The sequence below is a fragment of the Strongylocentrotus purpuratus genome, unplaced genomic scaffold (assembly GCF_000002235.5).
Source record: "Strongylocentrotus purpuratus isolate Spur 01 unplaced genomic scaffold, Spur_5.0 spur5_scaffold_9, whole genome shotgun sequence".
In the NCBI taxonomy this organism is placed as follows: domain Eukaryota; kingdom Metazoa; phylum Echinodermata; class Echinoidea; order Camarodonta; family Strongylocentrotidae; genus Strongylocentrotus; species Strongylocentrotus purpuratus.
In genome coordinates, this window is record NW_022145615.1 from 32,885,122 (window position 1) to 32,902,560 (window position 17,439).

At 36.4% G+C, this 17,439-nt stretch overlaps 1 protein-coding gene across 3 annotated transcripts in view; it reads left to right on the forward strand.

The window, feature by feature from the left end:
* Nucleotides 1-17,439, forward strand: part of LOC579438 (band 4.1-like protein 4A) — a 49,360-nt gene that overhangs the window by 13,484 nt on the left and 18,437 nt on the right. For all 3 annotated transcript variants that reach the window (XM_779556.4, XM_030976616.1, XM_011675029.2), the window contains exons 5-11: nt 9,176-9,296; nt 9,824-10,000; nt 10,459-10,519; nt 14,831-14,982; nt 15,677-15,919; nt 16,601-16,696; nt 17,262-17,387. In XM_779556.4, coding sequence (XP_784649.3) covers nt 9,176-9,296; nt 9,824-10,000; nt 10,459-10,519; nt 14,831-14,982; nt 15,677-15,919; nt 16,601-16,696; nt 17,262-17,387 — 976 coding nt within the window. The remainder of the gene's footprint in view (nt 1-9,175; nt 9,297-9,823; nt 10,001-10,458; nt 10,520-14,830; nt 14,983-15,676; nt 15,920-16,600; nt 16,697-17,261; nt 17,388-17,439) is intronic.

Genomic DNA, 17,439 nt, shown 5'->3' on the forward strand with positions numbered 1-17,439 from the left:
ATTTAATACAACCTTGAAATGCTGAAAATGTGATTTGCTGTGGATTACTTAAATAATCATCAGTCAAACATTAATCCATTTTGACAATTACGTTACATACCATTGCCCTGCTCCAAGTTATTGATTGCCGTTATTTGTCATCATATGCCTCTACTCCACCACACGCAGCCCCCCAAAAACAAAATCGAGCGCTAGACAAGCCAAATTCTTATTCCAGTGGGTATTTCTCCCGTCAAAACAGTCTCAACGAAGTATGATGACACTTCATTACTGCCAGGCCATGGAAACGATCAAATGTTTCATTGCAGTGTGGATTACAACTTTCAATTTCGGAAACTTAGACCAGCATTGCACTACTGGTGAAATTTAGCTCACTGGTTACTAAGCAAAACAGCAGTAGAAAATATACACTGCTGTGCTTTCTTGTCACAGAAGCTCTTGTTTGGAGTAAAAGTTAGAGTTTCTTGCAGTACGTGATTTCATGTATTTTGTTGTTTTTATACCTGATCTCTCTTTAAGTTTCCAGAGCTCATGAAAGATTTTTCACTGGTTGTAGGGTATAGCGGCAAACTCTATGTCGCGAGTGTTATGAGCAGCCAAATTAATGACCCTCATGAAATATATTTGAACTTGTTCTCTATTTACATTTCACCTTCAGATACCTTGTCAGTTTTTCTCCTGACAAAAAGATGAAAATGCAATATGATTTAGGTTGTCACTTTAGTTTGCAAGAAAAAAAGCTAGTACCTTCAGTATTTAGGCTGGTTTGATAGGCAAACAAGAGATTTTGGCGCAGTTGTACACACTGTATTTTGCACATCTATTGATAAAAAATAATATTTTTTCTTCAGAAAGATATGTGTCTATTAAATGCAGTTTGCATGACTTCTTCTTAATGGACACATAGTTATAGTTGAAATGTTCATTGCTTGAAATATATTGGAATTGAAGTATCGAAAGTATACATGTTCCATACAGAATGAAATAGAATTCTAGGTTCCCATCCGTCTGACCCCATACAGTAATTTTTGCATTATGAGCAAACTCTTCCTGGCCTTTCAAAAATTCTTTGTGAGCTTATTCTAATAATATCTTAAAGAATGATATCATACTGTGCCTCAGAGAATCGTAAATCACCTGTCACTTCTGTATGGTATAGCATCTATTGAATACCAGGAGTCATTCTCTGTTTGTGATATATATGGTAATTTATTTCACCCATTTCCTGCCCCACCAGAAAAAGTTCAAAGAAATTTGACTATGTGAGTTTGAGGTTTGAACAAAAAAGGTATATAAGAAGAAAAAATTGACTTATGGCACTTTTCCAAAAGTCCTTTTATTCATTTCAATAAAAAAGAGGATTCTATATATCAGCATGCTCTGAAAATCGAACTTTTGGAATTTTCTATTCTGGAAGATGACATGTTGTTCTGATGCTTATGGTACTTGAAGAAGAAGGAAATGTGAGAGAACAATTAAGGGCATTTTGTCACTAGATTGAGGGGATGGTATTGGAGGGGTTGTACTTGTATCATCTTAATTTCAAGTTCCCTCGCTACTCTTCCTTTCTCTCTCTCCCCCTCCCCCTTTGCCTTTTAAGTGTAGGAGGGGGGGGGGGGTCCTTACTCCCTACAAGTGATGATAATTGCTGTTAGCATTAAATTCATTTCACAGGCTACAAACACTGCTATTAAATCTGCCTTCACTGAAATGTGCTGAATTATGTCTCAAGAGTTGGGATTCTGATGACAAGATTGCCATACAAACATGTAGTACTGTTTTCACACTGGCAATATTTTGCTTAACCCTGTACTATAGGTGGGGTTAAGGGGGGGGGGGGGTCTTAGCCCCACCTATAGTACGGGGTTAAGCCTATTCCACTTTCTGTTCAGACTGGCTTTTACCAAAGTGGGCTAAAGTTGGCTAACCCCACCTATAGTACAGGGTTAACTAACCCTGCAAAATAGCAGGGCTAACTCCACAATTGTGGTGCTAACTCCTGCTAACCCCGCAATTGCGGTGCCAAGCAAATGAATGAGAACAGAAACGAAAAATAGTCTGGTACTACGCAATGGAGCGTATCGCAGCTGGCCAGATGCGAAGTATATGTCCAATCATAACATTCACGATATCCGGGGTTAACGGATTGCAGTGAGAATAGCATGAATTTTCTTATTCCGGAATAGGCGCTAGTCCGGGACTAAAAACAGCGTGTGTGAAAAGCCAAACAAAATAGTCCTGGGTTAAGGATAGTACGGGGCTAAGCAAAGTACGGGGTTAAGCAAAACCAGTGTGAAAAGAGTATAGGAGGGAGAATAATGTCTGAATGTTGTGGAGAGATTCCTTGCAGTCCTAGCTGCCTCTTTGATGGGTTTCAGGTCTGTTTTAATGGTAGTTTGATATCCCTCTCCGTTTACCGCTAAACCAACAAGTTAGAAGCAGGGTTAGATTTCTGTTTGGGCCAAGGTCTCATGCCGAAGTACCTGTATTCATGACATGAATGTTCAAATGATGTGAGAAAAGAAGAAAGCAAAGGGAATGAAAGTGTGGTGGGGTGAAAGAAAAGGGGGAAGAGGCAGATTGATTGAGAAATGAGATAGAAACGTGTTATTTAATACTTGAATGGAAGATGATAGATAATACAGAGGAGGGAAAGAGAGACAGACTCAGATAGAATAATACGAAGAGCAAAATCGGAAAGAGAGAGAGAGAGAGAGAGAAAGAGAAAACAATGGGAGAGAACATCACTCATTTTTTTTTGTTTTTTTTGTTAAATTGCATGCAAAACATTTTTTGTAATCACAAATGAGTTAAAAATTTGTGCAGGTGTGACAAATGGTGTTGCAAACTACAAATTATGAGCTTCCTTTTTTTTACTCAAATTCTCAAACATTTGAAAGAGCATTTATGTGGAAAAAATGGAGAATGATTCTAAAATTGTTCAACTTAAAGTAGACCCCAAATAGAAACTTGACCCAAATGCATGTTGATTCTGGAGGGTATATTTAGAAGTGAAGACCTTTCATATCTGTAAGGTTTAAATTTTCCAATTTGAGTTTTTCTTTTGCTCGTAAACATTGTCTTCAACTGCAGTTAAAGTCTTCACTAAAAAAAATATTGTTCTCATGAACTTAACATGACAGGAAAGATTAAAGTTGCTGAACTTATGCATGTAAGAATGCACAAGCATGAAATAGACATACCAAACGTGTTGATCCTTTCTTTACATTTCACATCCATGAAAAAAAATCCTAATTTAGAATTAGGGTCATGCCAAAAAATATAGCGAAGTTTATGATTTTATGATGAAGTGTTTTCAATCACAGGCGTCTTTGGAGGGAAAACACTGTTTGCTCTGTAGTTGTAACCACACGCTGGGCGTCTGTCTGAAGCATGATCAGAAACAAAAACTGCCTCCAGGAAAAATTATAGGCTTTGATCGTGTTGAATAAGAGCTTTGTGAGATTATGTTGAATGACTATAATGGGTTTTACCTCCCTGTCGGCAGATCAATCTTATATTTTTATGATTTAGCAGGAAGTTTTTTATTGTACTTTTTACAATGTATGTGCCTTTGAGGTGGAAATAGCATGGGTTTATTCCATATTTCCAATATCAACAGTAGTACATGTATGCCCCTCTATACAGTGAAACCCCCATCATTACCGGTACCAACTCTTTTTTTGTTGTACCGGTAACTTATTGTAGCACTGACTTTTTAATTTTTTCGCTGTTTACTCAAAAGCTTTTCAAAGTTCATGCATAGTTTAGTTCTTTTATATTTCTTAGCTGGTTTACAGCTTGAAATATTTACCCAAAGAAGTGTCCTCTTATAGTGCATTATAATATGTTTTGAATTTATAGCAGGATAATGTTGAATTGTATGTTCATGTACTTATACATGTAAATGCATGGTTTACAAAAACTCCAGATAACCTTTACTCAAATCATATTCATCCTGCCTCAAAAGGAACAATTCAATGTCATTCTCAGATAAAGCCCGCTGGTTAGCCAGATCCTCAAGCGGCCAGTTACTGTTCAAAAGAAAAATGATTGCTTTGGATCTAACAGCTCCCAAATTGCATCATAAAAGTCCAAAGTTATTTGTTCCCAGCTCATCATAAATTTTTGTCCTGAGACCACAGTCAAGATCGTTTTGAATGGTTTGATAGTTTTTATGGCTTGCAGGACATGTAAGGCTACATTTGACCTTTGACCTGACACAGTGGGACAGAAAGCAAATAGCTATAAATTGCGCGTCTATTTGGAGATAGAAGGGCAAAACTGTTAAGAAATTATATGAGTTTATACCCTTTCTGGCTCCAAAGAGACAGTGTGATAATCATGCTGTTTTGTAGATTTGGTCCTACCACTAGCTCTCAGACATGATGTGAAGATAAAGAAAAATTTGTAAAATGTTTTGTGTCACTCAGAGAGAACACTTTCAAAACCTTTTAGCAGAGATAAAAATTCACGAAACTTGAGTGTCTTTATAGTGATTTGTCTGTGTTTAGATTACAGTAAAATTACATGTAGTTTGGTTTTAAGAAAGTTTACTTCATATGCCCCACACAACTTTGATATACTGACTTTGTAAGAGAAAACAAAGAAAGAGTTTGTAAGTTTTTAATGACAGAGATAAAAGGAAAGAAAGAAAATCATGAGAGAGAGAGAGAGAGAGAGAGAGAGGGAGAGAGAGAGAGAGAGAGAAGGGGTGAGGGATGGGGGGGGGGGATGAGAAGAGAAATAAAGTGACTTTTGTATTTATTTCAAGTGTAAGGTTCTTTGAAGTATCTCGTTATTGTGCATCTCCATAAGGCAAATTCCATTAGTTATTTATGAATGACAAAAGCATTGAGTGAAGTGTAAGATATGCAAAAAAAAAAAATAAAGAAACCATCAATGTGTATCATCATCCTATATTTTGCTAACCCTTCTAGATTTATTTTTTCTATAAAGATACATGTTCATCTGTATGGAGCAAGAATAGCCTTAACTTTAATATATACTTTAACACAGACTTAATGTCGTTCTGGCTCTAAACAGACAAGTTAATGCCTTCTCTATAAAACAACCCAAATAAAACTTCAACAGAAGACAGTGAACTTTATGTTGACAATTCTAGAGAAACATTTTTTTCTTCCTGACAATGCAGTGATCTAAATGTTCCTTTTAAGGGCTCCTTGATACGAAGAAAAGTTCATGCAGCTTCCGAGATCGTCAGCATGAAGCTCACTTTGGACATGTGTGTGTTTCCTCTTTCCCTTCCAGTCTATTTTCAGCGGATCAGGGATGTATTTAGTTAACTTTTTAGAATGACAATGTATAAAAGGTGAACTGTGAAGTGATTTATAGAAGAGCTTTTAAGGGACTGACTAGAGGAGAGGCATCTAGAATAAATCAGTGAATAAATCGTGAAGTTTTCTTGTAAGAGGTCAAAGACCCATGTTCTGTAAGTCCCAGTATTGACTTTTGAATAGCGCATTGAAATATTTATTCACTTCAGATGAGATATAATGTTATTTATGAGTATATATGGCAAGAGTAATCCTATTTCATCATAACCAGTTGAACTTTTCTCTTTCTTTCCTCTTTGCCATTGAATTGATTCTGTTAGCAGTCTCACCATACTAGCCACTGGCTTGATATAAACCTAGATTTGTCTTTTCAAACAGTAAATGATGTACGCTGTGGTATGTGAATTACAGGGAGAGATCATAGAGTGGAGTGGCAATAAATGGGAAAAGAGACTAAAAATCACTATTTTCGATTTAAGGAACTCTTTAATTAATCGATATTCACTCCTAACTGAGTGATCACTGACATGGCTCACAAGGGAGTGAAAATGAGAGAAAAATCACTTTATAGGGGGAGAGAGAGAGAGAGAGAGAGAGAGGGTAAATCTAAAGCTGAAGAGTATCACTCTTGAAATGATGAGATGTATCTGAGAATCATATCTGTATCATTCATGAAGCTTATGTATAAATCACATCATTGCTTTCACTCACTCAAAATAAACCAATATTCATCTGTTCAGATCCAGAGGGGTGCTAACTCTGTGTTAAAGGTACAATGTCCCATTTGCAGGCCAAAATATTGAAAAGGTTAAATTCCAATGGCATTTGAAAGATAATATACTAATTGAGAACATCCCTTACAAAAGGGCTTGAAAATGTCTTTAAGTGGGAAAATAACAACCACTAGTTGTCAAATCGACTTTGTGATTGCAATTCATCTAATAATAGTTTGATTTTCAGATCCTTGTACTGAATGGTTGTACATTTTGTGCTCCGCAAAGATTCAATCAGTTTAATTTTGGCTGTTACAAGATGTGGGTTATTGATGTAGACAAATGCTCATGTACCCTTTTCAGCTCATTTTCTGTATGTTATTACCAAAGAAAATAAAGAAGTCAGTCAGTCACTAAATAGTGTCTGACAGAGTAATCTAGAAAGTGAAATAGTTTTCTTGCATTACTTGAATATTAGGACACTGCTAACGTTTAAATTTCACAGATAGGACATACAGTACATGTATGTGACATATCCATAATTCCTGCAAAGTTCTACAGAATTTGATGTTGGCTGCAAATGGGACATAGTACCCTTAAAGCGAACATGAGTCAACGCCGTTCTGGGTCCAAATAGATGTTTATTAATGAAGAAATTATGTTGACTTCATATAGCTTAAATTTTATCATTGCTTACACTCACTAAGAATAAACCGATATGGAATAAAGACAAATTTATGTTAATCCGCAAGTACACTCAATCGCTATTTGCATAATCTTGTTGGATCATATTGGATCAACAAATGCACTGTTACATGTACTGTAGCAGGAGAATGAACTTCCATAATAAGCGAAATGTTTAGCTCTATTGCTTTGCCTCTCGTACTGCGTCCTTAAAGGGGAGCAGACTCAAAATAACAAAAACAGATAAGAGGATATTTGAGGGGGAAATCTGATGAAGAAGAAAAAATAGTTATGCAGTATTGAATTTGCGATCAATCAAGCTCAAATTGGCAAATACACCTTATAAGCACCTCTCCCATAAATTTGCTCTGTACTAAAAAATTCATAATTAAAAAAAAATTCTTTGTGGTAATTCTACGTCCTAGATATATACCGGTAATAAAAGCACACGCTTTTTTTTCTTCAGAACAGCTATTATCATGAAACAGATCTATTCTGTCTTCAACCTCAAAGAAAATGAGAATTTATGCAATTTTCAGGACAAAACAAATGGGACAGGTGCTCAAGCGGTATGGCACAGAATTGCTAATTTGTGTTTGATTGATTGTCAACATTAACTATTCATAACTTTGTTATCCTCGGAAGGATTTTCCTCAAATTATCAATGAACTGTTTTTTATTTCTCTGGTTTTAAATTGATACCAACTGAATAGCAGGGTGGATTTCTGCAATATAAGAGGGATTAAGGTCTTTTTTGGTAAGAGATTTTAGGCATGTATCAGTGATGTATCATTCAATTTTAATTTGGAACTAGGGGTGAAAAACATGTGTTTGTCTGTAAATATATTATTTAGTGTGTAAAAAAAAGAGAGAAAATAGCTGTAGATTTTTATCTTCAGCAACATGTTTCCATACTTCTAACTTACATTGAAAATTGTCATGAGAAATGGATACATTCAGAACATAAGCCTTCCACTTTTTTCTTCCTTTTTATTGCATGGAACATTAGGTTGAAGAGGAGTGTGTAAATATGACTCTTTTGTGAGAAAATCATTGTCGGTCAACTAGTTTGTTTGCACATTCTTTAGAATCAGCCAACTTTGAATCAAACCTTGTGCAGAGCTTCCCAAACATGTACAAGTGTAGTGTTTGTACAATTTCAACCAGGAAACAAAAGGATTGTTTGCTTGCCCAACCCTCTGAAGTCTGAAAGGATTACTTTTAAAAAATTGCAGTTACTACTATTTGTACTTGTGCATCCGCCAGTGCATGTAATGTATAAATTGGCAAGGACGGGGACAATGCAGCAAAAACAATACAAGGTTTTGATATTGATATTAAATTCTTATGTGGTAATTATGGTGTAAGTCTTATTCTATTTTAAATCTTCAACGTATTGCTTGTTTATGGATTATAAATACCAAAGAGAGAAAAAAAGTTCGAACTTTAAGAACAAGCAACAGAAACAGCTTTAAGTTACGGTAATTGCCATGCATTTGAAAAATAACATTTATTAATTATCCTCTGGGGTATATATTTTTCAGCGTGCCTGATTATGAAATATATTTGTACTCTTATCTTCAATTGTGTCATACTTATAATTGGCTTCATATTGCTTATATACAAATATTGATAAATCATGATAATGAAGATATAGTATGCTTATAATTAATCTTTTTTTCAAATTGTTTCAGTTTGTGGTTGTTTGTTTGTCACGCTCTATGGATGCAACTTTAATCAGATAAAATAATTCTTAAACAAAACCTGGGCAAAGTCCCATTAGGATAAGACCAAATACAAATATATCAGTCATAAAGTAAATATATGTATTGTTTTATTTTGTTGGTGGTTTTACATACACTTACATGTATTGAGACATGCATATGACACTTACCGGTACCATATTGATGGAGCATACATGCGTTTTTGTATTCAAATGTCTAAGCAATGTGTGCAAATATTCATTCATGTTTAGAAACAAGTGTACTTGTATGACTCATTGTTTGATCAAAGGTATATTTATTTTACTTTATCTTAGAATGTGCATCTTGAACATAAATAAAGAAATAGTTGAATAAACATCTGGTTCTCTTGATATTGAGTAATCATTTCATGTGACTAACCTTTTAGTACTGGGGCAACAAGAAAACATGAATATCCCTCAATGAAAACAAAAATATTGGAATGCTTCCAAGAGAGTTGGCCAGGGGTGTACTTTATTTTAACACAGTATACAAGGCTTATAAGCCAGAAGTTTGTATTATTGTTCACTTTTTGTCAGATTTTCACCAACCAAACCAGAACAATGTGTCTAATACTATTACCATGACAACAGTATAGTATAAATTAAAAAGTCATTAAGGACAAAAGGAAATCATGTACATGAAGACTATTCTCTTTGCTGAAATTGTATTATCATCAAAACGATTAATCATTCAGTATGATTCAATTAATTTTCCCTTTTATCTTTGACTCTTGAAGCTGAATTAGGAGATTATGACCAAGAGCTTCATCCAGCGAGCTATGTTTCTGAGTTCCGTTTCGTTCCTAATCAGACTGAAGAGCTGGAGAAAGCTATCTCAGAACATCATAAAAAACTCAGGTAAGATTCACACTTCCAATTTAAAAAAATCATATCCTCTCTTGCACAATGCACAAAACTACTAGTTTTCGTATCATTTTGCCATCTCTGCTCTTCGTAATCTGAATTAAATGCAACTCTGTAAATCACTATTAACTGTCAGTGGTCTCACCAAGCAATTTAAATCCAGTACTTCATCCATTTCAGATACATTTCGCTATCATCAAGATTGACAAATATCTTTGAATAGGATATACTTCCAACTGTGCATTAGGTACCCTCCCTCCCTTGATTTCTTCTTGTCCCAGGCATCCTCCTCATTTAGACCAACCTTACTGCTTTCTTTCTTCACCATATTTATCCATGAAATCTTTGGTCTCCCTTTCTCTCTTATGCCACCCACTTCCAGATCCCATGTTCTTTTCACAGATTCATCATTTTCCCTTCTCAACCCATGACCCAGTCTCAATCCACTTCTCTTTACCACTGCCATCACAGTTTCTTCCAGACCATGAGCTCACTTGTGTTCTTTTCTTTCTTTATTTCAGGAGTCTTCAACCCTCGAAAGCAGAGATGGGGTTCCTGGACAGGGCCAAGCGCCTAGAGATGTACGGGGTAGACCTGTGTCCAGTGGTAGGCGGAGACCACATAGAGTACTTCCTAGGGACCACGCCCAAGGGTGTGGTCATCTACCACAACAAAAAGAGGGTTGCTTTATACAACTGGTGAGTAGAGCCGAGCAAATATTGTGAGGGTTATAAGAGAGTCAAAATTACTTGTCTATCCTTTTCTATTACTACCAAACTATATTTAGTTTGTGATACATGTAGATGATTAGTCCGTACTTTTACAAAGATTTTACTGTTTTGGTATAGAGTAATGCAGAGAAATACATTATGCACTTTTGGTGATTATTTCAATTTTCCATCGTACTTCTAAAGATAGGGCAAGATTATTATTCTCAGTCCTTCTCCATCAACCTAGTTCTCTCCTCTCCCCCTTCATTCTCTCCTATCTTTCGATTCTTTCATTCTCATCTTCTCATTTTTTCCCATCTCCTTTTCATAATTTTGTACAATCTTTTTATAATCCATTATCTTTCCTTCATTAATATCTTTTCTTATACTCCTATCCTACCAAACCTATTTAATACCAAAAAGCTCTTATTTTCTCCTTGTTACAGGTCAAAGATCAAACAGATGAACTTCAGACTTACAGAGTTCAAGATCACGGTTGAAGGCAAGGTAATGAGGAGATCTTCTTTCTTTATAACCTTCATAAATTTCACTGATTTATTTAATATGTTCAGAGAAATGATGCTTTGGTATTCAAGAGCATGACACTATAACATTATTTCGCTGAAAATGGAATGACGATGAGTTTAATTCCAAGTCTCTGTAGAAGTTCTTTGGTCCCAGGGGGGCATAACTCAGTGATGATTGTTGTGTCATTTGTTTGTTTGTTTGTTGTTGTTTTGTCTTCTTCTTCTTCTTCTTTTTCCCTCCTTATATTCTTCTTTCTCTTTTTCTTTTTCTTCTTCTTGTGTTTTCCTTGTTGGGGTTGGGTTATTGTTTTATTCATTCAACTTGCCATTATTTCTCATTAAATGTTATCATTTTTTGAGAAATTATTTACCAACTTGAATTTGATAGTTAAACAGCATTCAGTGGAGAAAACAAGCAAGTGTTTCAGACTTGACCTTGGCATTTATAAGATTTCAGACATTGTGATTTACATTCTACATTGTATATCTCGAAGATTTTGACTTTTTTCTGTGGATGTACTTGTCATATTCATGTAATATTGACTATTTATATTGATTTTGTCAAGACCATGGAAGAAATTAACCCATTGAATGCAATTTGATTTCAGCATAACATACAGTAGTCATGTACCCAATTTTTGGTTATCTCTGGCTTAGGATTCGGTTAATATGATAGTGGCAGCCGATTTCATTTAGTTTTCAACACTTATTCCTTATTGAAACTTAGGTGATGTCAATTGTTATTTATATACCCTTTGTGTATTTGTTCACTTATTTATTCATTCATTTAATCATTTTACATTAAAAAAAAAAAGCTTTAAGAAAGCCTATAAAACTACTTTTGATCTGCATTTTAAGTACAATTTTTATTAAGAAAATAAATAATATCACTGTATGAAATATCTTATAGCTGTAGAAAGATAAGCTTCATTTTTCTGTCTCCATAAAGGAGGTTATAAGGATCAAAACAAGTAGTTTTATAAGGGAAAACATGTCTTGTGTTATTTGATTTGATAAGGCTCATCTCACTCATCAAAACCATTACACTTAGAGAGAAAATAAACCCCCAAAATCCCCAGTACTCTCTCCCTCTTGGTATGTATACTCTAGCTCGATGTTGATAGATGAGAACGAAACAAAATTATAAAACTTGTTTTGTTTAATAGTGCTGTAAAATTGGAGGGGGTGGGTTGAATGTGCAATGAAGAAATGGAAGATGAGATAGAGAGTGGAGAGAGGAGAGCGAGAGAGAGGGAGAAAGAAAGAAGGATAGAGAGAGAGAGAGAGAGAGAGGGAGAAAGAAAGAAGGGAAGAGAGAGAGATAGGGAGGGGGTAGTAAGGGTGATAGAGGTGGACGATGATGAAGGGACAGTAGGAAGAGGTAATGAAGGAAAAGAGGGAAAGAGATAGAGGTAGAAGGAAGGGAGAACAAATTTTAAAAAATAGTGAGATATAGAGAAAAGTGACCGTAAGGAGATTGAGCAGTGCAGAAGTATGATGAAGAAAGAAGGAGAATTAGACAGATAGATGAGAATAGGAATTGAGGAATGGATATAGAGATAAATGAAAATGACATAATATGTATAAAACGAGTGGGAAAGTGTGTGTGTGTGTGAGAGAGAGAGAGAGAGAGCGAGAGAGAGAGAGAGATGGAGTGGGAGACAGCTTTAGACAGAAACGGGTAGAAATTTGACATGAATCGAAGGAGACAGGCCAATCCTACCCCCTGGCAAAGTGGAATGAAATAGATACTGTTGACAAATTGTTGTGTAGCAACAAATCAGAAGAGGCATTCATTCCTGTAATATAAGTGACATTTATGTTCCTTAAACACACAATGAAATCACAGATAAAACATACCTCAACTGTTCTGACACCTGACTCATCAATCAACAGGGGCAAACATATATTTTTAATTGGCGTAGCCCATATTTTCAAAACTTCAGCTGTCAAGCATTTACAGCCCCCCCCCCCCTTCATTTATGATTTTGGAGAAGTATGTGGATGTTGAATTTTATGGCCCATTTGTGTGTCTTGTTTACTATGAGATCATGCTCAGCGTTCTTTAAGATCATAAAATTGATGAAAAGCTAACATTAGGTGAGAATTTGAAGTTGAAGAGAATTGAAAAGGGGAAAGAAAATCAAACATATTTTTCGACTCTAGTTAGACAAACAATGTATTTTAACTACCGTAGACAAAGAATAGTGCTCACTCTCTCTTTATTTCTCCCATCTGTATTTCTTCTCTCACCCTTTTTCCATTATAATTGTTATGTACTCTTTGTCTTCTCTCTCTCTCTGTCTCTCTCTCTTCTTCTTGTCTCTCTTTCTCTCTACTCTCTCTTTTTCTATCTCTCTCTCTCTCTCTCTCTCACACACACACACACATTTCTCTCACCCTCTCTCACTCTCTCAATCCTCTACTCTTCTCTTCTCTCTCTTCTTCTTTCTGTATCTACCTGTCTCTCTGTGTCTTTCTTTATTTTTTTTCTCCCATACCTAGCATGCACAAAAAGCAAACTGTTACCGTATCTTACAGTTACACCCAAACTTTCCAAGTGTCTCCCAATTTTCTGCGCGTTAAAGGTACTATGTCCCATTTGCAGGCCAAAAAAATGAAAAAGTTAAATTCCAACTGCATTTGAAAGATAATACATATTTAGAACTTCCCTAAAAAAGGTGGGGATTGAAAATGTCTTCAAGTGGGAAAATAATGACTATTAGTTGTCAAATCGACTTTAGGGCTATAGAGCCCAAAAGTAATAGTCTTGATTTTCAGACAATTGTACCAAATGGTCATACGTTTTATGCTGGGCAAAGATTTAATCAGTTTAATCTTGGCCATCACAAGAAGTTGGTTATTGATGTAGACAAACGCTCATGTACCCTTTACAACTCTTTTCATGTATGTTATTACCAAAGAAGGAAAAAGCCAGTCAGTCACTCAATAGTGTCTGACAGTGAAGTCTAGCAAGTAAACAGGTTTCCTTGCATAATTTGAATATGAGGACACTGCTAATGTTTAAATTTCACAGATAGGACATACATGACATATACCATAATTCCTGCAAAGTTCTACAGAATTTGAGGTTGGCTGCAAAAGGGACATAGTACCTTTAACTTGGCATCCCTACCTTCCAGTTTCACTTCACTCTTTGTATTGTTTCAATAAACAGCAGGCCAGGTGGTCGGCCAACATGAATGTTGTTCTAATGCGGCATATGCAACGTGCCCAACACTTAAAAAACCTGCCGTGCTTGTTCATGACCTAAATATTGTTATTTGATACCTGTTAGCAATGAGGCACTTGACTCTAGAGCACTTCTTAGCAGTCCTGTAGTTTTGTTGGGTGGGATAGATGGATGAGGAGTTAAAAATAACTTAAAGTATCTTTTCCTCAATCTTCAAGACTTAATGGCAAAAACTGATATGTCTTCTGTCATACCAAGACAGCTTCCCAAAACATGTCAGGTACAATACTTTTTTTTTCAAAAGCAGAAGTATTTTAGGGGCTAAATTTTCTAGTGCTTATAATACATCCACAGGGGCATCCAAATATATCAAACTTGTAAAGAATCACTATCCACCCAATTTTCAAAATTTCCCAAAACTTTGTATTACCTTTAACTATGGTAAAATGTCTGTGAGGTGTGTTAGAAGAGTACTTTCCTAGGAAAATTAATGTTTCAGGTTTCCTGTGTATGACAACACAGCTATTTGTTTCTCATAATCCCATGTCAGACTTAGCTCAGAGATTGGTTCATTTGTTTGTTTCTTTACTTGACTGCTATAAGAAAGCATGTGTATGTTTGTAAGTAAGCAACCAGGAAGCCGACGGCTTCAGGTCCTCTCTGAGGGACTTTGTAATGAGGATTAATACCTACCAAAGGGCAAAAGCATATCGACTTGGGCTTCAAAACCGAGGCTAGAATGTCATGAGACCACTGTTCTACCACTGAACCATTGCGCCAATGCAAAAATTGTACATTTTAGAGTTCTAATGCTGTCTGCTCAGTTACAAAGGACTGTCCTTAAACTCATGGGGCTTCTCTTCTGTTATCGTAGGCCATTAAACTGCTCTAACAGCATGTATGGGTAAGGTTTCACAGGTCTCTCCTAATGGTATTAGGATGTTATAGCTATAATAAGGGAATCTGAACTTTGAAGGTGACTGGAGGAAATTGAAACTAACCCTGCCTTCCCCACCCCCATGCAGTTACACCATACCATACAGCCACATGTTCAGTGCTCTTAAACACTCCTGTTCCATACACCCTTGTGTCTTTCAGGAGTCCTCTTGGTCCCTTCCATCGCACAGATCCTGCAAGCATCTATTCCAGTGTTATATAGAGCAGCATATGTTCTTCAGGTTAAGACCGTCAATGCTAGAACGCAATGGAACGCTCACAAAGTCACTCAAGAGCAATGGCAGCAGATACAGGTATTTATAGTTTATTTCTCTCTTAGTACCGTACTTTTTATACAACATTATACTATTTTATATTTCATCACCTGACAAAGTGTTGCAGCAGCGCACAAAACGTCATGACCTTTTATATAGATCCATTGTTGACCATACATTGCGAGACAAACGAATATCATTAGTGATATTTTTTTCGATTATACTAACTTTTGTTCAGAGAACAGCTGACTCCTCCATGAATGCTCTTGAAAATAAGTTAATGCCATATCATATATGAATTCACTTTTATTACTACTGCTGCTCAGAACTGCTTTGAAGTTTAGAAAACTATGACACAATTCATATATACGTAATATAATAATTTCCTTGTTCCTTCTGCCAATGAATGCTTGTGATGGCTTTAAAGACTGTTCTTTGTCCTGCACGACTGACCTCGTACTAAATCACTTTTAACAGCAATGACTTTTGAACAGGTGAATGTAACCATCGTTTCTTAACGTGTAATTAGTTGAGACTCCATAGACTGACGTAATATCATTTTGATACATGTGGCAGAGTTATATGTGAATGTGAAATATGATAGATGATCAGGCATCCCAAGCCTCAGGTCCAGAATGTCCCTAGGTGAATAAATTATTCTAAATTTTCACATAAAAGGTTTGATAAAGTTAAATTAATAATTTGTCTAACTTTCTCTTTTTTACCTCTTCAGTTTCAGAACCCAGGAGGAGGCACTGCAGAACTCGATGAGGCTGAGGCGACCTGAGCCCCAAGTCCAGAGGGTCCCAAGCCGACGCTACCTCAGGAGAGTTGCTGGCAATGATGTGGATGAGAGCCTTTACATCAACCATTCCTCTCTGATGATGAACGGATCACTGGGTGTGGAGGAGGCAGATGGGATGATGATGTCATCTGGTAGGGTTGCCAAGACCATAGCTCCTGAAGCAGTTAGGAGGTGAGTTATTGGAACTTTAGACATCATGTAGATATCAGTAATAAGTCAGGTAAGGGATTTCAGTCTGAAAACTTGATGCCTGGCTGGCAGAAGGGTGTAAGCTCCAATTTCAGGTAAAAAATGAAGCGCTAAGCAGAAGGGCGTAATCACTATAAATCGCCTCAAACTTTTATTAAACTGACTTATTTCCGAAAAGAAATTGTGGCCGTGTTCTACTATAACATTTCTATTAGTCTTTTAAGTTGTAAACCAATTTTCGGGATGTAAAGCAGTAAAGCACAAATCTTTAAATGCAAATAATTTGAAAAGTAGTTTTCGAGTCGCTAACCACGCCCTTCTGCCAGCTGGGCAACAAACTACTGACGTTCAGCTAACATGGACATGAAGCTTGTCCCACAAAAAATCTAGAACTGTGAATTGGCTTACTTTGCTTTCGCAGTAAATTCTCTAACCTACTCACTATGATGTTCCTGCTGTGAGAATTGTCATTGATTGCATTTGTCATAACTGGTAGCTGATAGCAATCTGAAGTAAATTCTTGGAGATGATAGTTAAAACCTTCCTTATGTTCATCTTAGATATCTAAGTACAGGCCTTAAAACCATGGAAAAATTACAAAGATTCATAACTTGTATTATTCAAGTAGAACTTAATAAGCATATTCTTTCTCTTTGCCTCCAGGGCACACAGTCAGATGAGTGGTAGAGAGAGTCCAACCTCTGGTATCAGTATCAGGTCTGTACCGTGGGATGATGCTGATGGAGCTCTATCTGATAGGTAAGGATGAAGAGGATAATGATGGTGATAATGGTGGTGGTGATGGTGGTGATGGTGATGATGATATTGATGATGATGATGATGATGATGATGATGATGATGATGATGATGATGATGGTGGTGGTGGTGGTGGTGGTGGTGGTGTTGGTGGTGGTGGTGATGATGATGATGATGATGATGATGATGATGATGATGATGATGATGATGAGGATGAGGAGGATGAGGATGATGATGGCAATGATGGTGAAAATGATAGTGATGATGATGGTGATGTTAATAATGATGTTGATGATGGTTATAATGATGACGGTGATGATAGTGAAAATAAATGATAGTGATGGTGGTGATGATGGTGATGATGATGGTGAGGGTGATGGTGATGATGATGATGTTGTTGTTGATGTCTGTAGCATGCAATTCTTTGCTCTTCATTCTAAGGACAAACTTGGATTTGTTTTCCATAACTTAAAGATCATTTGATGAAGACACTTTAAGTCTGTGTGCTCACCTGGGAATAAAGAAAGGAAGGACAATGTTCATTGCTATTCCTTTCCATGGCATACAGGGGTTTGTTCACACGGAGCGGTGAGTCACCTGTCACAACAAGAAGTGCACACAAACCAAGGAGGAGACATCACCATGGTGACAGATCAGGCAGCGAGACAGAGTCTATTAGCTCTAGGAAATACAGGTAAATGATATTCAGAATCGATTACTCACAGAATGCCATTTGGTGCCTTGAC